The 23,215-nt window shown below is 53.4% G+C and overlaps 1 protein-coding gene across 1 annotated transcript; it reads right to left on the bottom strand.

Moving 5' to 3' along the window:
* Positions 1-5,670: 5,670 nt before the first annotated feature.
* LOC103171842 (ATP-binding cassette sub-family F member 2) lies at positions 5,671-21,552 on the bottom strand. Its single transcript, XM_042332263.1, has 15 exons — positions 21,417-21,552; positions 17,951-18,174; positions 15,902-16,114; positions 15,389-15,571; positions 14,214-14,385; positions 11,466-11,561; positions 9,457-9,559; positions 8,851-8,946; positions 8,490-8,609; positions 8,116-8,205; positions 7,316-7,426; positions 7,046-7,108; positions 6,613-6,741; positions 6,040-6,243; positions 5,671-5,897 (listed from the first exon to the last, which is right to left on the bottom strand). Exons 2-15 carry the CDS (start codon positions 18,105-18,107, stop codon positions 5,760-5,762), a joined length of 1,875 nt encoding a protein of 624 aa, XP_042188197.1. The 5' UTR covers positions 18,108-18,174; positions 21,417-21,552; the 3' UTR covers positions 5,671-5,759.
* Positions 21,553-23,215: the final 1,663 nt, after the last annotated feature.

The raw sequence follows: 23,215 nt of genomic DNA on the forward strand, positions 1-23,215 counted from the left end.
ATTTGATGACTCAAATTGACTGCAGTGTTTCGTCCATTAAATGTACAGTCACTACACCTTACAGTATACTCTGTGAAGCGCTTTGAGATGTCTCTACAACGTGATACGGCGCCGTATCAAATGCAACAATTATTATTATTATTATTGTTATTATCCTCTGTCGGCGATTCCCCCAATAGATTAACAACTCGGTTCTCACTTATCACTATATAATCAGTGGTGTGTAGTGAGGAACGCGCGTGAGGTCCGACACGTCTAACAACACAGACTCCACGTGTAGTGAGTGGGTGTGAGACGTAGTGAGTCCGTGTAGTGCTCCCCGTACCCCCCTCCCGCCCCTCCCCCCCCGTCCCCCTCCGCCCCCCGTACCCCCCTCCCGCCCCCCCGTCCACGCCCCCCCGTCCCCCCCGCCCCCCTACCCCCCCCCCCCCCCCCCCGCCCCCCCCCCCCCTCCCCCCCCCGTCCCACGCCCCCGCCGCCGCCCCCGTACCGCCCCCCCCCCCGTCCCGCCCCCGCCTCCTGCCCCCCGTACCCCCTCCCACCCCCCCTCCGCCCGCCCCCCCCCCTCCCGCCCCCCCGTCCCGCCCCCCGTCCCGCCCCGCCCCCTCCCCCCCCCCCCCCCCCCCCCCCTCCCGCCCCGTACCCCCCCCGCCCCCCCCCTCCCCCCCCCCCCCCGTCCCCGCCCCCCCTCCCGCCCCCCGTACCCCCCTCCCACCCCCCCTCCGCCCCCCCCTCCCGCCCCCCCGTCCCGCGCCTCACACTCGACCACCACCCCCTGCTCACACTCGACCCCCGCACCCTGCTCACACTCGACCCCCGCACCCTGCTCACACTCGACCACCATCCCCTGCTCACACTCGACCACCACCCCCTGCTCACACTCGACCACCATCCCCTGCTCACACTCGACCACCACCCCTGCTCACACTCGACCACCATCCCCTGCTCACACTCGACCCCCGCACCCTGCTCACACTCGACCACCACCCCCTGCTCACACTCGACCACCATCCCCTGCTCACACTCGACCCCCGCACCCTGCTCACACTCGACCACCACCCCCTGCTCACACTCGACCACCATCCCCTGCTCACACTCGACCACCACCCCCTGCTCACACTCGACCACCATCCCCTGCTCACACTCGACCCCCGCACCCTGCTCACACTCGACCCCCGCACCCTGCTCACACTCGACCCCTGCACTCTGCTCACACTCGACCCCCGCACCCTGCTCACACTCGACCACCGCCCCCTGCTCACACTCGACCACCACCCCCTGCTCACACTCGACCCCTGCACCCTGCTCACACTCGAACCCCGCACCCTGCTCACACTGTGACACTAACACGGCCACCTGGCGAAAATCAAACCTAACTGCCCACCGGCAGATTTGGCTGGACCATGTCAAATCCTACTACCCCCCGCTCCGCCCTCACCGCCTGCTGCACAGAAACAGCTCTGGTCAAAGTGACAAATGACATTCTGTCCATCTGCGACCAGGGCTCCCTCTGCCTCCTTGTCCTCCTTGACCTCTCTGCTGCTTTTGACACCTATATCCTCATCCACCGCCTCTCCTCTCACCTCAACGGCTCTGTCCTTGACTGTTCAGATCGTACCTCTCACACTACCTGCACTTCATCTCCTCAAACGGCTTCTCCTCCAGCCCCCACCACCCTCTCGTGCGGCGTTCCTCAGGGCTCTGTCCTTGGTCCCTCCTCTTCAATATCTATATGCTCCTCTTGGTGACACCATCCGCAGACATGGGGTCAACTTCCACATGTATGACACCCAACTCTCCCTCTCTGCCTCCGCCCTCGACTCCAGGACCCACTGCTGTCCTGACAGAATGTCTGTCAGACATCAAGTCCTGGATGAGAGCGAACTTTCTCTAGTTGAACGTCAACAAGACCGAGGCTCCTGATTGACTCCCGTCAGCGCCTCCTCACCTCAGGCATCACCATCCATGGGGCTCACTCCACCTCACTGAGCCAGGCCCGAACCTTATAATAATAATAATAATAATAATCCTTGCATTTGATATAGCGCTTTTCACGTCGGGAGGACGTCCCAAAGCGCTTCACAGAATATACTGTAAAGTGAATTGACTGTATATTTGTGGGCGAACGCGGCAGCCAATTGCGCACAGCAATGTCCCACAAACAGTCGTAGATTGAAAATGACCAATTTATTATTGTTTTTGGTTTTGGAGGGTTATTATTAGGCTCTGTGTGGAGTAAGGAAACTTGCCCAAGGTTTCGCCCTCTGCCTGGAATTGAACTCAGGTCTCTCGCTTGCAAAGCGAGTGCTCTAACCACTGAGCTACAGGACTCCACAGGACTATTGTTTGACCCTCAACTATCCTTTCTACCCCAAATCTGCGCTATGACCCGCTCTGCCTTCCCCACCTCCGCAACATTGCCCAACTCCGCCACTGTTTCACACCATAGGCCCCCGAGACCCTCACACACGCCTTCATTACATCGAGGCTCGACTACGCAAACTCACTGCTTGTCGGCCTCCAACTCCTCCCTCCACATACTGCAGATCTTAACATAACATAACATGTAGGAGCAGGAGGAGGCCATTCAGCCCGTCGAGCCTGCCCCGCCATTCAATCATGGCTGATCTTCTAATCTAACTCCAGCTAATAACCTGACGCTGCCTTATCCCCATATCCCTTAATCCCTTTTGCAATAAGAAATCTATCTATCTCAGTCTTGAATATCTCATCCAGAACTCTGCAGCCCGTGTCCTTTCCTGCACCAGGCTCTTGACCCTATCACCCCCATCGTTGCCCGACTCCACTGGCTTCCCATCACACAGAGGATATAGTTCAAGATCCTGGTCCTCACCTTCAAAGCCCTCCACGGTCTTGCTCCCCCTACCTCTCTGACCTCCTAACACTCTACCACCCTGTTCGCTCCCTCCGCTCAGCGGACTCTGGGCTGCTTCACGTCCCCCACCTTGCTTATCGGTGGGTGGGCCTTCCGCCACTCTGCACCCACCTTTGGAGCTCCATCCCGCAGTCCCTCCGTCTCGCCCCCTTCAAAACCCACCTCAAGACCCTCCTCTTCGACCATGCTTTCGATCTCCCTGCTTCCTCCCCTGCCCTCCACCCTCCCCCACCCCGAGCCCCAGCTCAGGTCTGTAACTCTGTCTGCCTTGGGACGTCCTCCCAACATGAAAGGCGCTTTACATGTAATTTTGTGGATGGTGTTTGTTATTCGAATGTAATGCAGGGTTCCTTATGTTAGCAAGAATTCCACAGTATTCCCATCTCCATGCGGAGATAGAGTATTTCTTGTATTGTGAGTATTCTCTCTGGGGAGACACATCCTGCTTACCTAATTCCGGAGATTAGGCACAGGTTGGCCCGAGCTAAGGCTCGGGGACCCCAGAGTGTGCGTTGGAGTTGTTGAAGTCAACTTTAAGGATCCCGCGGTACAATTGGAAAAGAGAAGGGAGTTTCTCTCTCTCTCTCTCGCCGTCCTTGATCACTCACTTTGTTGCTGTTTGCAGGGATGTTGCTTTGTTGCCACAGTCAATATAGTCATTAATAATAATCCTTGCACTTGATACAGCCCCTTATCACATCTTCAAGATGTCTCAGTGCTTCACAGGGTATACTGTAAAGTGAATTGACTGTATATTTTGTGGGCGCAATGCGGCAGCCAATCACACACAGCAGTGCCCACAAACAGTTGTGGATTAAGTGACCGAATTATTACTTTTTTTGAAGGCATTATTACCCCCAGAAAAGCGATCTTCTAATCAACTAACAACTGGGTTCCTACTTAACTGTTAGGTTAATGGAGGAGTGTGAAGTAAGGAAACTTGCCCAATGTTTCGGCCGCCTGGGAATCAAACCCAAATCTCTTACTTACGAGGTGAGTGCTCTAAACACTGAGCTACAGGACTCCAATATACTTTATATACTATACTTTATAGTACCTTCTGTGAAGCTCTTTGAGACACCCTCCTAATGTGAAAAGTGCAACCTCACATACACGGAATATTATTATTATTATTATAAGATCTAATTAGCAGGTGGAACAAGGTGGGTGAGATGAATGACCTTCTGCTGGTCATCATTCTGACATGTTGGGTATGAGTCAGTGTTGAGGTTGGGCTGGGTGTTGGTGAGGTGGTGATGTGATTGGAAACTGCTTGAGCGCAGCCTGTAGTCCACGTGACATTAACTGTGAATCGGATGGAATGCAGGGTTTACGTAAGCAAGAATTCCATATATCCCATTTACACGAGGAAATACAGAGAGATTTATTGACCTGGACGCACGTATTCTCTCTGGAGGGACACATCCTGCTTCCTTCAATTCCGGAGAGTATTAGGCGCAGGTTGGCAAGAGCCATGGCTTGGGGACCCCAGAGTGTGTGTTCTGTTGTCAAATATGTGACCCTGAGGCCAGTTCATCTCCAAGAGACCCGGCTTACCCTCCCCTTGCCCAAGGAGGGCAATCACTAGACATCAGACAAGCGCTCGTTTGAGCAGAGATTTTGTGAAAAGAATTGTTTCCTAACCTCGGTGGGTGGCAGGTACCAGGAACTCCTGCGAGCTTGACACACGGAAATCTCCACGTGTCTGGAATGGAATGTGCACTCACTTCATTTGCGTTAATGTCTTCCCTCCCACCTCCCCCCGGGCTGACGTTAGTGTCTGTCCCGCAAGGGTGTGACATTGCTGTACAGTTCCCTCACTCCCTGCCTCCTTACATGGGGCCGTATATAATTAGAATACTTGTCTTCAAGACGTCTCAAAGCACTTCACAGGATATACTGTAAAGTGCAGTGACTGTATATCTTGTGTGTGGAACCCGGCAGCTAATCGTGCACTGCAGTGTCCCACAAACAGTTGTGAATTGAGGAACCAATTTTTTTTTATTTTTTTTTTGAAGGGATTATTATCCCTGGAAAAGCAATCCATCAATTGACTAACAGGGTTCCTACTCACTGCAGGTGAACAGAGGTGCGTGGGGTAAGGAACAGTGCCCAATGGGATTCGAACCCAGGTCCTCTCGTTTGCGAGGCGAGCGCTCGAACCACTGAGCTACAGTGAAGTATGTGCAGGAACGAACTGTGATCTGGTCTCAGGAGATACCAAAGGACAATTCACTGTATCAAATGATTGTATTTCTGCCAAACATGCAGTGGCACCCTGCCCCAAGGCCCTTGGCGATCACTGACTTACGCATTATAACACCTTGCCCAGCACGCGGGGAATGTCTTGACACGCACATGACTTCTGTGGTGAGTCCCACAGCCCCCTCCCTCCACACTGCCAGCGATTAAAACAATAGTAATCCTTGCATTTGATATAGCGCCTTTTCACATCTTTGCGATATCGCGTTTCACAAAATATACTGTAAACTGTAGTGACTGGGGATTTTGTAGGGAGGAGGCAGCTGATTGCGTATAGCAGTGTCCCACACGCAGTCGTAGATTGAGTGACCAAATTATATTCTTTCCCAGGGATTATTACCCCGCCACCCCCCAGGTGTTTAACAAATTATCCATGTGGTGTGGTGACGGGAGTGCCAAGACCACACAGCACGCCACCCACCCCCCCACCTAGCAATGCGTGCTGAGCCCACACACACACCCCCACACCGGCTAGGTGAGTTGCTCGGAAAAGACGATGCTGAGACAGTTGCTGGCGAGTGCGGGTTATGTTTATGTTTATGGTGGGGGTTAGGGTGAGGGGGGGGTTAGGGTTATACAGGCCGGGCTGCCGGTTGGTGGCTCAGCTGCTGCCCGCCTTCTTGCTGCTCTGAGAGCTGTCGCCCAGCAGCTTCCCCTTCAGGTGCTCCTTATAGGCCAGGATGTCCCCATTCCAGGCCGTGATCCTCTGCTTCTCACACACCCAGATCTCCTGGGCCACCTGGGGAAGACACCGTCACACCATGACCGTCACAGTCACACCATCACCGTCACACAATCACAGGCACACCATCACAGTCACCATCCCACCCCCCCACCAACACGCCAGCCCCCACCCGGAAGCCCAAGTCCCCGGCCCTCACCTGTTGGATAAGACGGAAGTCGTGGCTGACCAGCATCATTCCCCCCTCAAACTCGTTGATGGCGTCTGCGAGAGCGTCGATGGTCTCGATGTCCAGATGGTTTGTCGGCTCATCCAGGAACAGCATGTGTGGGTTCTGCCAGGCCAGCCACGCAAAGCACACACGGCACTTCTGCCCGTCGGATAGGTTCCTAATAGGGCTCACCTAGCGATCGAGAGAGAGAGGGTCGGGCGTGGGGAGAAAGAGAGAGAGGGTCGGGCATGGGGGGAGAGAGGGTCAGACATGGGGGGAGAGAGAGAGAGAGAGGGTCAGGTGTGGGGGGGGGGAGAGAGAGAGAGAGAGGGTCAGGTGTGGGGGGGGGGAGAGAGAGAGAGGGTCAGATGTGGGTAGACGAGCCCACGCACAGGCAAGCATACAGCTGATTGCCTGACATTTGACACCACAGCTCCCCTACCCGCTGTGTGCCTGTACCCACTGTGTGCCTGTACCCATTGGTTGCCTGTACCCGCCGTGTGCCTGTACCCGCTGTGTACCTGTACCCACTGGTTGCCTGTACCCTCTGTGTGCCTGTACCTGCTGTTTGCCTGACAGCCCGTAGCGCCCGATGATTTTGCGCATCTCCTCCTTCTCCTTGATATCAGGATAACATTTCATCATGTACTCCAGCGGCGACAGGTCCAGGTCCAACTGGTCCTGTAAATGCTGTGAGGAGAGGAACACGCCATTAACACAAGTGTAGTAGAGCCACACACCATTAACACATGTGTGAAAGACACCATTAACATACATGTAGGAGGAACACACCATTAAAACATGTGGGAAAGCAACACACCAATAATACGTGCAGGAGAGCAACATGCCTTTAACACACATGTGGGAGAGCAAGACATCATTAACACACGTGTGGAGCAGGGATTACAAAGAGGAGCACACAATGTGGAGCAGGGTTACAGGGAGAGGCACACGTAATTAACACACGAGGTAGGGATTGCTGGGAATTAATTACCTGATGGTATCGTCCAATCTTGACGTGTGAATGCTTCCGGATCATTCCGTCACATGGAAGAAGCTGTAAGACACCCAGATTGTCAGTCAGTCTCCCCACACAGCCCCCACCCACCCCCACACACACATTCTCTCCCCCTTCACACACACATTGCACCCCCCCCACCCCCCACACTCCCCACTTCACACACACTCTCCCTCAACACCCCCAGACCCACTTCCCCCTCACACCACCCACCCGCCCCCACCAACCCAATCCCTGGTCACTCACGTCCCCGGCGAGCAGTTTGAGGAGAGTTGACTTCCCGGCTCCGTTGGGCCCCACCAGAGCCACCCTGGTGTCCAGATCAATACCAAACTCCAGATTCCGATAAATTAACGGCTGTAAGACATTATACATCAGAGTCATTCCTGCTCCCCCTCCCACCTCCCCCCAAACCCTGTCGAGTATTGTATCTTAGTGGTTAGAGCACTGGGTTTGATTCCCGGGCAGGGCAAAACATTGGGCAAGTTTCCTTACTCCCCACGCCTCTGTTTACCAGCAGTAAATAGGAACCCAGTTGTTAGGTGGTTCGTGGATCACTTTTCCGAGGGCAATAATCCTTCCAAAAAAATAATAATTTGGTCACTCAATCCACGGCTGTTTGTGGGACGCTGCTGTGTGCAATTGGCTGCCACATTTCGCCCACAAAACATACAGTCAATCCACTTTTACAGTGTATCCCGTGAAGAGCTTTGAGACGTCTCGAAGACGTGATCAGGCGCTGTGTCAAACGCAAGGATTATTATTAACACACCTCAGTTGGTGTGTGAGCTGGGGGCGGGAGGGTGGTGTCGATGCCCTCTAACATTCGCAGTTCCTTGTGACTCTGCTACCCAAAGCCCTAAAAGGCTGGGTGGCCCACACAGTGGGAAGCTTGCCAGGCAGCGCTCTCAATGCCAAGTGGTAATGTTATAGAGAGAAAGAATGTCTCTCCAGGGAGGGGCGGGGGAGAGAGAGAGAGAGAGAGAGAGAGAGCACGTCTCTCCAGGGGGAGACAAAGAGAGACCCCGCCACCACCCCCCACTCACCCCGTCCTTGTTGTATTTGAAGCTGACGTTCTGCACCATGATGACAGGAGGTGGGATCTTCCCACAGGCTGGGAAACAGAAGGTCAGCGTCTGCACAGAGGAGAGTCATCACTCACAGCCCCCACCATAACACAACCCCCCCCCCCCCCGCAACACAGCCCCCACCGTAACACAACCACCCGCCCTCCCCCCACCACCCAACCCAGCTCCCACCGTGACACAACCCCCACCCTCCCCAATACAGCCCCTACCCTCACACAGCCCCCAGCCCCGCTCCCTCAGACAGCCCCCACCCCAGCTTCACTCCCTCACACGTCCTGCACCCTCACACAGCGCCACCCCCCCCCACCCGTGCCCTGTCTGAGCATACACACCTTGTCACTGACCACTTTCTCAGTCAGTCCCGACGCCATCATCTTCTGCAGGGTTTTCTCTTTGCTCTGAGCCTGACGAGCCAGTTTAGCACTGCCGTGCCCAAAGCGGGCAATGTAGTTCTGCAAGGCACAGCGGTGATTAGCCAGAACCCCAGACAGCCCCCACCCCCCATATAGCATGCCCCCACACACACAGCCCCCCAACCTCACACAGCAACGTCTCCCATACACAGTAACACCCCCCCACCCCACACACACAGCCCCCACCCCACCTCAACACTGCCCCTTCAACTCACACAGCTCCCAACACAGCCTCCCCCACTTCAAACCCCACTCCACCCACAGCACCCCCCCCGCCCACCTTCATGTGTGAGATCTGGTCCTGTTCCCAGTTGAATCGTTTCATCTGATTCTCCTCCAGCTCCACCCGGGTCTTCACGTACTGGTCATAGTTTCCCTGTAACACACACAGCGCAGTCAGTCACCACAGGGTTAACCTGTCACACAGACAGTCACCATAGGGTTAATCTTACACGCAGACAATCACTACAGGGTTCACCTGTCACACACACACACGTCACCACAGGGTTAACCTGCCACACACAACAACAAGATTACATTTGTACAGTGCCTTTCACATCGGGAGGACGTCCCAAGGCGCTGGACAGTGTACAGCATTTCAGACCTGAGCTGGGGTCAGGGGGGAAGAAGGGCTAAGACACATGTGGGCTGAGGGAAAGAGAGAGACACAAACACACATGGGCTCAAAGAGACACACAGAGGGGCTGAGAGAGAGACACACACAGGCACACACGGGCTCAAAGAGACATACATACAAAGGCTAAAAGACCCACACAGAGGGGCTTAGACACACACACACACAGAGGCTGAGAGACGCACAGACAGATAGACACGGGGGCTGGGAGCTCCGAGGGGGTGAGTGTGGTTGGAGGGGAGGGGCACTGACCGTGTAGTTCTTGAGTTTGCGGTTGTGCAGGTGAATAATGTTGTTGCAGACGCCATTGAGAAAGTCCTGGGAGTGAGAGACAAGGACCAGGATCCTGCAGAACCTGGGGAGACAGAGAGGTTTGGGTGTGAGTGAGTGAGTGAGTGAGTGAGTGAGTGAGTGAGTGAGTGAGTGAGTGAGCGAGCGAGCGAGCGAGCGAGCGAGCGAGCGAGCGAGCGAGCGAGCGAGCGAGCGAGTGAGAAATAAGCCTTACATCTGAAATCATGCCTTTCTTGCCAGGAGGATCTCATGGTGCTTCAAAGACTATACTGTACTGTAAGGGTATAGTGACTTTAAGCATTCCTGGATGCTATCCCGCTTGAAGGGCAAGCTCTTCTTGTTCACTGTGTATTTGTAGGGGAACAGAGCAGCCAATTTGGACACAGCAACATCCTACAAACAGCCACAAGGGGGTGACCAACTTTATTTGAGGGATTGTGACAGAACACTGGGAGAGAGAAACATTCGAAGGCTTGAAGATCAGCCAAACACCAGGATTGTGGAGCCCTGTAGCTCAGTGATGAGAGCACTCGCCTCGCAAGCGAGAGCCCCTGGGTTTGCTTCCCAGCAGGGCAAAATGTTAGGTTTCCGTACTTAGGGTTAGCGTACTCCACACACATCTGTTTACCGAGCAGTAAGTAGGAACCTGGCTGTTAGTTAATTGGCCGATCACTTTCCAGGGGTATAACTCCATTCAAATATATATATAAATAATTTAAAATATAATTATTTGGTCACTCAATCCAAGACTGTGTGTGGGACACTGCTGTGCGCAGTTGGCTGCCGCATTTCACCCACAAAATACACAATCACCCCACTTTACAGTATATCCTGTGAAACAACATAAGGCACTATACCAAATGCATGGATTATTACAAACACCCTCTGCTAAAACACACGCACGTGTGTGTTTCACTCTCTCTGTCTACAAGTGTGTCTCTCTCTATCTGTTTCTGTGTCTCTGTTTTTATGTGAGTGTATGTCTGTGAATGTATGTGTCTGCATTTGCGAGTGTGTGTCTGTGAGTGTGTCTCTCCCTGTCAGTGTGTCTGCATCTGTGAGTCTGCATCTCTGGGAGTGTATGTCTCTCTCTTTGTCTGTGAGTATGTGTGTGTCTGTGACTTTGCATTCGTCGCTCTCTCTCTGTGAATGTGTGTCCTTGCATATGCACATGTTGTCTTTGTGTGTGTGTGTCTCTCTCTGTCCGAGTTTGTGTGTGTAAATGTCTCTCTCCGAAACCCAGCAGCCAATTGCACACAGCAGGGTCCCACAAACAGTCATGGATTGAGTGACCAAATTATTATTTTTTACAGGAGGAATTATTACCCCCAGAAAGCGATCCGCCAATAGATTAACAACCGGGTTCCTACTTACTGCTGGCTAAACAGAGGCGTGTGGAGTAAGGAAACGTGCCTAAAGTTTTGCCCTGCCCGGGAATCGAACCCAAGTCCTCTTGCTTGTGAGGCGAGTGCTGTAACCACTACAGTAGGGGACGCCGCATAGTGTTTGTTTCTAGCGGAGGCGGTGTGTTTTTAGCGGAGAGCATATGCTTCAGCAGAATCTGCGGTAAAACGGGGCAAATTTTCTATTGCCCCAACTCATGGCCTTACACATCCCATACAACAACAACAACATTTCATTTATAGAGCGCCTTTCATAGCCTCAGCCCCACTGTACAATGGCTCCACCTGGTGTATGAGAGGCAGCAGCATGGCGCAGGCACGTCACAGTGAGGACTGGAATGTACAGCACTTTGAAGGGAAAGTAAGTGTTGAGAATTCAGATGTGATTCTTTAACACACTCCTCCTCACTGGCCCCAAGTTCCCACGCGCACAGGCACAGCTATTCCAAACCTCCGCACCCATATTCTCACCCGCATCACACCGAGTGTGAGTGTGCCTGTCTGTCTGTGTGTGTCTGTGGTGTGTGAGTGGTGTCAGTGAGTGACAGGCTGAGTGACGACACTCACGATTTGAGCTCCTCCTCCAGCCACACGCAGGCGTCCAGATCCAGGTGGTTTGTCGGCTCATCCAACAGCAGCATGAAGGGCCGTATAAACAGCGCCCTGTAACACAGTCACTACAGTCACCACACTATCACACAGCCCTGTCACAGAGTGCCTGATTGAGTAACTACACTCACATACAGCTACGTTAAGTTACACTAAAAGAAAAACAAGCGATGGAATAGAGCCACTGAAGGTGGGTGCAAGGAGAGGGTATGACAAATAATACTGCACAAGCTTCAATGTGCTAAATACATTTTTGCATCAGTTTTTACTAAGGTGGAGACGGGTAACCTATCCGATCTGGAAAGAGAATTCAAGGACGTTGCAGAGGAAAGTTCTGACACTATTCATATCATACCAGCGTGGTGGCCAAACAACTGTGTAAACTTCAGGTAAGTTTGTGGGTCCATTGTGGGTAAAATTATGGAGACTCTTATTACGGATAAAATCACGGATCACATGGACAGATATAAAACCATAAATGATAGAGAGTATGGGTTCATGAAGGGGAGATCTTGCCAATCTCATTTACTGTTTTTCTTTGACGGTGTGACAAGGGAGTTTGTTAAGGGTAAGGCTGTGGTTGTTGTATATCTGGATGTCAGTAAGGCCTTTGATACAGTTCCTCTTGAGAGGTTGGTACTGAAAGTAAAGAAAGTAGGAATCAGATGGTACGGGGAATGTCATCAGACTGGGAAAATGTTACCAGTGGAGTTCCACAGGGGTCTCTTTTGGGACCTCTTTTGTTTAATATTTTTGTAAGTGATCTGGAACTCGGGGTCACAAGCACAGTGGCCAAGTTTGCAGATGACACCGAGCTAATGAAGGTGGAAGACTGCGAAGCTGAACCAGAGAGGTTACAGGAGGATTTGAACATAGTTGGGAATTGGGCAGATCGGTGGCAGATGAAATTCAATGTGGAGAAATGTAAAGTACTTCACATGGGAACAAAACATCCTGGAAGGGATTATTATTTGAACAGAAAGAAAATAATATGTATGGAAAACGAAAAGGACCTGGAGGTCCTGATTGACAATACATTGAAGCTCTCCCAACAATGCTCTGTGGCAGTGAGCAAAGCAAACCGGATGCTGGGATGTATCAAAAGATCAATGGCAGCTAAAATAGCGGGGTAATCCTGCCACTGTATAGATCATTGGTAACAACAAAATTACATGTGTAAAGCTCCTTTCACGTCGGGAGGACGTCCCAAGGTGCTGGATAGACAAGAGTTTCGGACCAAGCTGGGGGTTGGGATCGGGGAGGGTGGAGGGCGGGAGGGGAAACAGGGAGATCGAAAGCACAGTCGAAGAGGTCTTGAGATGGGTTTTGAAGGAGGCAAGGGAGGGGGCGAGACAGAGGGACTGTGGGATGGGGTTTCAGAGGGTGTGGGCAAAGTGGCAGAACGCCCGCCTGCCAATAGTGGGGCAAGCAAGGCAGGGGACATGAAGCAGCCCGCTGAGCGGAGGGAGTGAGCAGAATGGTAGGGGGTTAGGAGGTCGCAGAGGTAGGGGGGAGCAAGACCTTGGAGGGCTTTGAAGGTGAGGACCAGGATCTTGAACTGTATCCTCTGTGTGACGGGAAGCCACTGGAGTCGGGCGAGGATGGGGGTGATAGGGTCACGGAGCCTGGTGCAGGAGAGAATTGCAGAATTCTGGATGATCTGCAGCCGATGGAGGTAGGAGGTGGGAAGGCTGACAAGCAGTGAGTTTGCATAGTCAAGCTTCGATGTAATGAAAGTGTGTATAAGGGTTTTGGCGGCCTGCAGTGCGGACAGTATCGGAGCCGGGCGATGTTGCGGAGATGGGGAAGGCAGAGCTGGTCATGACTCAGATGTGGGGTAGAAAGGATAGTTGAGGGTCAAACAAGACCCCAAGGTTCGGGACTGGCTCAGTGAGGGGGAGTGAGCCCCATGGATGGTGATGCTGTCAGTGCCTGAGGTGAGGAGGCGCTGACGGGAGTCAATCAGGAGAACCTCGGTCTTGTTGACGCTCAACTGAAGAAAATTAGCTCTCATCCAGGACTTGATGTCTGACAGATATTCTGAGATTGGTGGTACCATACTTAGAGACTCTACAGTTCTGGTCACTGCAGTACAAAAAGGAAATGGGAGAAATCGAGAATATATAGAGGAGGGCAACCAAAATGATTGAGGGAATGAGGGACTGGACTGTGAGGAGCGACTCAGTAAATTGTGTATGTTCACACTGAAAGGGAGAAGATTGAGAGGTGACACGATTGCTGTCTTTAAGATTCTAAAGCAGCAAAACAATATAGATCACGACAGGCTGACAACTTGTCCAGAATAGTGAAACCAGAGGCCACGGCCTGCGATTGAAGAGGGTAAATGCAGAACAAATCTATGCAAATACTATTTCAGTGAGCGAATAGTGACCCTGTGGACCAGGCTCCCGGGGAGACGGTTGAAGCAGGAAATGTTGATTCTCTCAAACACAGATTAGATAGTTTTCTTTTAGGAAATAACATTATGGGAAACAGTACATAGGGAGATCAGGTCATATGTGCATGCGACCACCAGGAAGGTGAACTGGATGGACCTAGGTCTTTCTTTCGTCTAGCATTTCTTATATTCTTATACAGCCTTGTCACACACAGTCACTACATTGCCACAAACCCTGTAACACACAGTCACTACACTGACACATAGTCGTCACACAGAGAGTGTGACTGACAGTCATTACACTGTACCTGGCCAGAGCTACGCGCATTCGCCAGCCCCCGCTGAAGTCCTTCATCTTCTTCCACTGCATGGCAGGAGTGAAGCCCAGGCCATACAGGATCCTACTCGCTCGCACCTCAGCCTTGTCAGCATCCAACTCCTCCAGCCGCTCGTATATCTGTAACAACTTCTCACACTCCGCTAGGCACAGAGAGAGAGAGAGTGTGTGAGAGAGAGAAAAACAACTCCTCGAGCCGCTCGTATATCTGTAACAACTTCTCACACACCACCAGAGAGAGAGAGTGAACGGGGAGAGAAAGGGAGTATGTGACTACGTGCGGAGAGAGACGGCAGAGACACAGGTGTGTGCGCAGGAGGAGTGTGTGTGTGTTTGGAGCAGGGGTGTTTTGTTGTGGTGTGTGGGGTGTGCATGTGAGAGGAGAGGCTGTGTGTGTGTGGGGGTGGTGGTGGGTATGCATGGGGAGAGGCTATGTGTGGTGTGGGTGTGTTTGCATGTGGGGAGAGGCTGTATGTGCGGTGTGTGTATGGGGAGAGCCTGTGTGTGCAGGGAGTGTGTGTGTGTGTGTATGCGCCAGCGGAGTGTGTGTAGTATGTGTATGGGGAGAGCTTGTATGTATGTGTGTGGGTGGTGTATGTGGTGTCTGTGTGTGCGCATGATGTCTGTGTGTATAGTGTCTGTGATTGTTGTGTCTGTGTGTGTTGAGTGTGTGTGTGTGCCCGTCTGTGGTTGGCGCGCGCGTGTGGGAGCCTGTGGTTGGCACGCGGGTGGGCATCTGTGATTGGCACGTACGGGTCTGTGATGGGTGCACGCGTGTGCGTCAGTGGTGCGCGCATGTGTGCGTCAGTGGTGTGAGGGTGTCTCTCTGTGGTGTGCGTCTGTGGTGTGCATATGTGTCTGTGCTGTGCGCGTGTGTGTCTGTGGTGTGTGTGTGTCTGTGGTAGTGTGTGCGTCAGTGGTGTGCGTGTGTCTCTCTGGTGTGCGTCTGTGGTGTGCGTCTGTGGTGTGCGCGTGTGTGTCTGTGGTAGTGTGTGCGTCTGTGGTGTGCGTGTGTCTCTCTGTAGTGTGTGTGTGTCTGTGGTGTGTGTGTCTGTGGCGTGCGCGTGTGTGTGTGGCATGCGCGTGTCTCCATGGCGTGCGTCTCTGTGGGTGTGATGTGTGGAGCTGCTGTGAGCTGATATTTACAGTCCTCGTGTGCCAGTCGCTCAGCCTCCTTCTCCAGCTCCACGCGTTCCTTGTCCACCTCCATCACACAGGCCAGCGGCGTCTTCTCACTGGGAGCCATCTCCCTCGTCAGGTGGTAAATGTCAATGTGATCCGGGATAGGCAGCTCCCGATTCCCCAGTGCTGACAGCAGCATGGACTTCCCTGTGACACAGGCCGTCAGTCACACACACACACACACACACACACACACACACAGCATCCGTCAGTCACTACATACACACACACACAGTGTCTGTCAGTCGCTACACACACACACACTTACAGTGCCCGTCAGACACTATCCACACTCACAGCATCCGTCAGTCACTGCACACACAAACACAGCATCTGCCAGTCACTACACCCACACACAGCGTTCGTCAGTCACTACACACACACACACACAAACACCACACACACAGGGCCTGTCAGTCAGTCAGTCAGTCAGTCGGCAGTGACGTTACAGAGCGAGGCTTAGCGAGCAGCACTTACCGGTCCCGTTGAGGCCGAGGAGGCCATAGCGCCGGCCGGTGTTGAGCTCGAGCTTGGTGTCGCTCAGCAGCTCCTGGCCGTGAAAGGTCAAGGACAAGTTGATGATGTGGACGTCAGTGCTGTTGGGATGTGAGGCCAGGACCCCAGTCACTGCCCGTGCAGCAGCTTTCTTCAGCTCAAACTCATTCAAGTCCACAGTGATCTGTGCTAAGGCTGTAACACACACAGTCATCAGCACACACACACTGCACTGCCATCAGCACACACCCACCCACACTGCCATCAGCACACACACCCCCACACACTGCCATCAACACACCCACACACTGCCATCTGCACACCCACACACTGCCATCAGCACACGCACATCCACACACTGCCATCAGCACACACACACACTGCCATCAACACACCCACACACTGCCATCAACACACCCACACACTGCCATCAACACACCCACACACTGCCATCAACACACCCACACACTGCCATCAGCACACACACACACTGCCATCAGCACACACACACACACACTGCCATCAGCACACACACACTGCCATCAGCACACACACACACTGCCATCAGCACACACACACACTGCCATCAGCACACACACACACTGCCATCAACACACCCACACACTGCCATCAACACACCCACACACTGCCATCAGCACACGCACATCCACACACTGCCATCAGCACACACACACACTGCCGTCAGCACACACATACACTGCCATCTGCACACCCACACACTGCCATCAACACACCCACACACTGCCATCAACACACCCACACACTGCCATCAACACACACACACTGCCATCAGCACACACACACACTGCCATCAACACACACACACACTGCCATCAACACACCCACACACTGCCATCAACACACACACACACTGCCATCAACACACCCACACACTGCCATCAACACACACACACTGCCATCAGCACACACACACACTGCCATCAGCACACACACACACTGCCATCTGCACACACACACCCACACACTGCCATCAACACACCCACACACTGCCATCTGCACACACACACCCACACACTGCCATCAACAAACCCACACACTGCCATCAACACACCCACACACTGCCATCAACACACCCACACACTGCCATCAACACACCCACACACTGCCATCAACACACACACACTGCCATCACACACACACCCACACACTGCCATCAGCACACACACACACTGCCGTCAGCACACACACACACTGCCATCACACACCCACACACTGCCATCAGCACACACATACACACACACAGCCGTCAGCACACACACACACTGCCGTCAGCACACACACACACTGCCGTCAGCACACACACACACTGCCATCAGCACACACACACACATACCCACACACTGCCATCAGCACGGAATACGCACTGCCATCAGGAGAGGGTAGAGAAGCTAGGAGTATTCTTCTTGGAGCAGAGAAAGTTAAGTTAAATTATGAAGGGATTCGATAGGGTGAACAATGAGAAACTATTCCCACTGGGAGGTGGGTCGGTAACCCGAGGACACTGATTTAAAATAGTTACCAAAAGAACCAGAGGAGGTGAGGAGAAATGTTTTCACACAGTGAGCTGTTTGGATCTGGAATGCGTTGCCTGAAAGGCTGGTGGAAGCTGATTCAATAACAACTTTCAAGAGAGAAGTAGATACGTATTTGGGGAGGACAAATTTGCAGGGCTATGGGGAGAGAGAGGGGAAGTGGACAAGGATTTTGAACTCTATCCTCTGAGGGGTGGGGAGCCAGGGATCCGGGCGAGGGTGGGGGTGATGGGGACTCAGAGCCTGGTGAGGGAGAGGACACAAAGCTGCAGAGTTCTGGATGAGTTCTGGGGGGAAGAGTTGGGAAGGCCGACAAGTCATTACACGTGCATAATGACTTAGGATACTGTTGTATACCTGTGCAGTGAACGAGGGTACGTGTGCGCAGTGACTGAGGGTACAGTGACTGTGGAACACATGTGTGTAGTGACTGTGGGACACGTGTGCAGTGACAAACCTGCATCAGTGGCAGTGCCGTTTGTCTGTGTGACTGAATTCTCCACCTCCTCAGCACCGACATCGCCGTTCTCATCAACCGCCTTCGGCTTACGTCCACGAGACTTCGCAGCCTCCTTCCTCTTGGCGGCCTTCTTCTTAGCCATATCTGACGGCATGGCTTCAGAGAGAGCTTCACACACAGCAACAGGGAGTGGAGAGAGCTTCACACACAGCAAGAGGACTCTGGGGAATAAAGCAGGTCAGAGAGTTACTGTACTGAACAATGACTGGAGAACAGTACAATACAAAATTACATTTACACAGCGCCTTTCACGTAGGGAGGAAGCCCCAGGGCACTGGAGCAGACGGGGATTTGGACCTGAGCTGGGGGGAGGGTTTGGGATCAGGGAGGGTGGAGGGCAGGGAGGTGACCGAAGGCGTGATTGAACAGGAGGGTCTTGAGATGAGCCTTGAAGCAGACAAGGGAGAGGACGAGGTGAAGGGAATGTGGGTTGGAGTTCCAAAAGGGGCAGAAAGGCTGAAGATCTGATCACCTGTGGTGGTCAAGCAGGGAGTTGGCATACTTCGAGCCTAGATGTGATGAATGCGTGAATGAGGGTTTCAGCTATCCGAGTGGTGAGGCAGTGGCAGTGATGCAGAGGGCAGAGCGAGTCATGGCACAGATGTGGGATAGAAGGGACAGTTGAGGGTCAAACAAGTTGCCGAGGTTCCAAACTGGATGAAAGACGACAATTACGTGGAGAGACTGGAGTTATTCTCTTTAGAGCAGAGAAGGTTAAGGGGAGATTTAATAGAGATGTTCAAAATTATGAACGATTTTGATGGAGTAGATAAGGAGAAACTGTGTCCTCTGGTGGGTGGGTTGATAACCAGACGACACAGATTTAATATAATTGGCAAAAGAACTAGTGGGGAGACAAGGAGAACACTTGTTACCCCAGAGAGTTGTTGCGGCTTGGACTGCACTGCCTGAAAGAGTGGTGGAAACAGATTCAATAGTATCTTTCGAAAGGGAATTGGATAGGTTCTTAAAAAGGAAAAGATTGCAAGGCTGTGGGGTAAGAGCGGGGGAGTGGGACTAGATGGTAGCTCTTTCAAAGACTTGGCACAGGCCCGATGCACGATGCCTCCTTCTGTGCTGTAAGATTCTAAATACAAGGTACTGCATACAGGAAGTAAGACTGATAAACACAAGAAGGGATAGTACTGGTAAGGGGGAAGCTGAGAGAGGTCTAGGGGTGTTAGTTAGTTGACTCATCGCTCACCACATCAAAGTGGCAACAACGCACACGCAAACAGGAAGCTGGGCTGCCTTGCAAAATCAGTTTGAGTCCAGATCCACAGATGTCACACTCAAACTGTACGGTGCTCTGATCAGGGCAAATCCGGAGTACAGTACATTCATCACCACTTGAATGATACCACGGTTTAAGGGATTCAATTATGAGGACAGGCTGCATAAACTTGGGTCTCCATTCCCTTGAGTTCAGAAGGTTGAGGCCTGATCTGATTGAGTGTTTAGAATAATAAAGGGATTTGATAAGGCAGCTACAGAGAAACTGTTTTCTCTGGTGGGGGAATCCAGAACAAAGGGGTATAATTAGAACCAGGCCACTTCGGAGTGAAATCAGGAGGTAGTTTTTCACTCTCTTCTCGAGTCCCCCCCAGTCTGGTTTCCGCCCTGCGAATGGGCTACCACTGTTCCTTAATATGTTTGTTTCTGTGACATAAAATGGTTGTCCAAGCTGCAGAGGAGGTGCATAGAACAACAAACATGATCCTTAGTGACAAGTTGAGGTTTTAGCTGGTTAGACTCCAGAACTTACCCCATAAGTACTGGAGGAAGAGGAGGGGGCCAAGTGTGGAGCCCTGGGGTGCACCACAGCTGACCGGGTGGGGGCAGGAGGATAAACAGTTTTTTTTAGGTAGGACTCGAACCAGGCTAATAATGTGTTCCCTTTAAGGCGGATGAGGGAGGAGAGGCGGTGGATGAGGATGGTGTGGTTGACTGTATCGAACGAGGCGGAGAAGTCCGGGAGGATGAGGAGGCAGAGGAAGCCCTGGTCACAGCATTTGTGACCTTGACAGGCGCAGGCTCTGTGCAATGGGTACACTCTGGGTGCCCCAAGCCTCATCTCATGTCAACCAGCATCTAACATCCTCTGGAATTAGGTCAGTGGGGAGAGAGTGTGCATTCCATTTCACACACAGGGAAATTCCCATGTGTAAGTGGAAAATATAAGTGGAACTCTCAACCTGGTTTGGTTTGGGCACAGTGACGGGTTTCCACATGTGTCAGAGACCCAGCTAACCAAAACAAAATGGCCAGTGATAGAGGGATGAGGTACAAGTAACCATTAGATTAGGGCTTTTCAGGCTTTAAAGGAAGCATCTCAGAGGAGACAGTAGAATGAGAGGACATGGGTTTAGATTTGGAAAGAGTGATTTCAGGGCAGACACGAGAAAGGTTTTCTTTACCCAGAGGTGGACAGAAGTTTGTTAGGTCAGGGTATCAAGGCATAATGGGGCATGAGCAGGTAATTAGAATTGAGGTACAGATCAGCCATCTTTTAGAATGGTGGAACAGGCTCAAGGGGCTGAATGGCCTTCGCCTGTTCCTGTTGGCACAGAGATGTCTCCCGCAAACACCATGAAGTAAGCGAGTTATTGTATCGGGGGGATTGTCGGCCTGGAGAGAGAAAGAAACTCCCTCGTTTCGCCCACAAAATATACAGGCATTACACTTTACAGAATACTCTGAGAAGCGCTTTGAGAAGTCTCAACAATGTGATAAGGTGCCATATCAAATGCAAGGACTATTATTCTCTCCCCCACCCAAACACACAGACCGCATCGGGGGATCTTTAACGACCGTCCTGAACAGGGCACAAATGGGGAGGTTTAACATCTCATCCGAAGGATGGCATCTCCAGCAATGTGGCGCTCTCTTCCCCTCCGCTATCCCAGCGCTGGACTGACAATAATGACCTGTGTTTATATGGAGCTCCTCAGGTAGGAGAGCATCTCAAGAGTGCCGCTGTGAGCCTGGACCTCCATCTCAAAGTCCCTAACGTGGGGCTTGAACCCACAACCTTCAGACGAGAGTGTGACTGACCGAGTCAGGGCTGACCTTTAGTGTGGATGGAGGGGATCTGACCTTATTCCTCCAGAATCGTTCTGCCCGTCTCCCCTCCAATCGCAATAACGAGATTTGTTTTATTGACTGCTGTGTTCACCCATAAAACACACAGTCACTACACCGTGCGGTAAGTGCTGAAAGGGCGGATTGTGAAGCTGTGACCATTTGATGTGGGTGTAGTGCAGTGACTAAGCCGCTGGTGATGGCGGAGTGTGAGCTGGCGGGGCTCAGGCCCGAGAGCAGCTAATGGCCGCCCCCCCCGAGCCCCGGGGAAGGACAGGCCGCGGTCTTCATGTGTGTGTGTGTGGGGGGGGGGGTCACTGACCTGGGCCTGGGTGTCTGGAGTCGGAGCCGCGGCCTCTTCTCTCTCTCTCTCTCTCTCCCCCTCCTCGTGCCGACCACACCGACTGAACTGCCTGACTGAGCGACCGGCTCCTGCGCGCCCAACAGTCATGCGCGCATTTCGCCGGCACGGAAGCGGAAGCCGCGGCGCCCCCTGGGAGCTGTGGTACTCACGGTGGCTGCCCTGAACGGCCCCACGCAGTGACGCTGGTCCCGCGGCACTACAACTCCCAGGAGGCAGCGCGCGGCCGGCGCCGGCCGGTGCTTTTCAAAAGGAAACGACTGGGTGAGAGGCCGGACGAGCACGTGACGGTGAGCCGCGCGAGGCAGGGCGGGAATTGTAGTCCTCCCCCCTCCGCTGGTGGGCAGCCGCTTTTCCCACAGCTTCACGCACTACATGTCCCACATTGCAACGCGGGGCCCTTCTCGCCAACGCTTTTTTATTCTTGAAACTAATTCATTGATTTGTTGATGGATTGTAAAGGATCTCAGAGCAGCTGTTTATTTTGTGTTGCGTTGATGGCTGACCTGGGTGTGAGTGGTGCCGGTGGTTGGGAGGGAGGGGGGGAACAGATGACCACAGGCTGCCGCGCTGCACTCTGGGAGATGTAGTCTGCACGCCACGACGCCTTCATGTGTTACGTTGCGCGCTGACGTCAACGCCGTTCAGAACCGCAGAGCTGAGAGTGCGCCGCACGTGACCTCGCTCAGCCTCAGCTCCACAGCGCGCGACAGCAACCGCGAGCGTCATTAACAGTAATGTGGTGTGTGTGTGTGTGTGACAGGTGCACAGGTCTGTGTGACGTACGCACCCCCTTGTGTGTGACGCACACACTCCCACGCACGCTTGCGCGGCCCTCATCACGTGATGCGGGCGATGCGGTGTCTCCTGAGCCTCAGCCTCCGGAGCCGCGGTTCCCGCCGCCTCCACCTCCCGCTGCCGTTGGCCCGGGCGGCCCCGGGACTGGGCCCGGCCCCGGCCAGTCAGCGGCTCGCGGGCCAGGGTCCCCGCTCCCGCCGCTCCCGCCCCGTGGCCGCCCCCGCGCTCGCCCTGGGTAAGAGCAGCATTAGCCCACAGTAATATATTAGCATCAGGAGCATCGGCCCTCAACAACAACAACAACACAAACCCCCCCCCCCCCCCGCGGCCTTTCATACAGCGCCTCATCACGGCTTCCAGACGTCGCAAAGCGCTTCACAGGATACACTGTAGAGTGGAGTGACCGCACTCTTGTCTGAGGGGTTTGTGTGTGCGGGTGGGGACACGGTCGGGTGACGGGTCTGCGTCCGTGTCCGTGACCCCCGACTGGACAAAAAGATCCAACAAACGGCCCTCACTCCCGCCGCGGGGTCGGGGGGCGGTGGGTTCGAGCCCCACACGTCGGGGGGGGTCTGAGCTCACAGTCCAGGCTGAGGCTCCAGCCCAGCGCCGGGGGGGGGGGGGGAGGGGGGGGGGTCAGAGACCCCGTCCTTCAGATGAGACGTTAAACCTCACTCCCCGTCTGTGCTCTGTTCAGGCGGACGTTAAGAGAAGGGACTTTCTCTCTCTCTCTCTCTCCCGGTGTCCGGGCCGACAATCCCCGGATACAGTCACTCACTCACCTCACGGCTGTTTGTGGGATGTTTGGTACCCAAATTGGCTGCTACGTTCATCTATAAAACATACAGTCACTACACTTTACTGTGAGTCCTGTGAAGTACCCACATCCTTTGGAACTCCATCCCACATTTCCTTTGCCTGGCTCCCTCCCTCGCCTCCTTAAAGGCCCGGCTCAAGACCTT

This window comes from Callorhinchus milii, unplaced genomic scaffold (assembly GCF_018977255.1).
Source record: "Callorhinchus milii isolate IMCB2004 unplaced genomic scaffold, IMCB_Cmil_1.0 Scaffold2, whole genome shotgun sequence".
NCBI classification, from domain to species: domain Eukaryota; kingdom Metazoa; phylum Chordata; class Chondrichthyes; order Chimaeriformes; family Callorhinchidae; genus Callorhinchus; species Callorhinchus milii.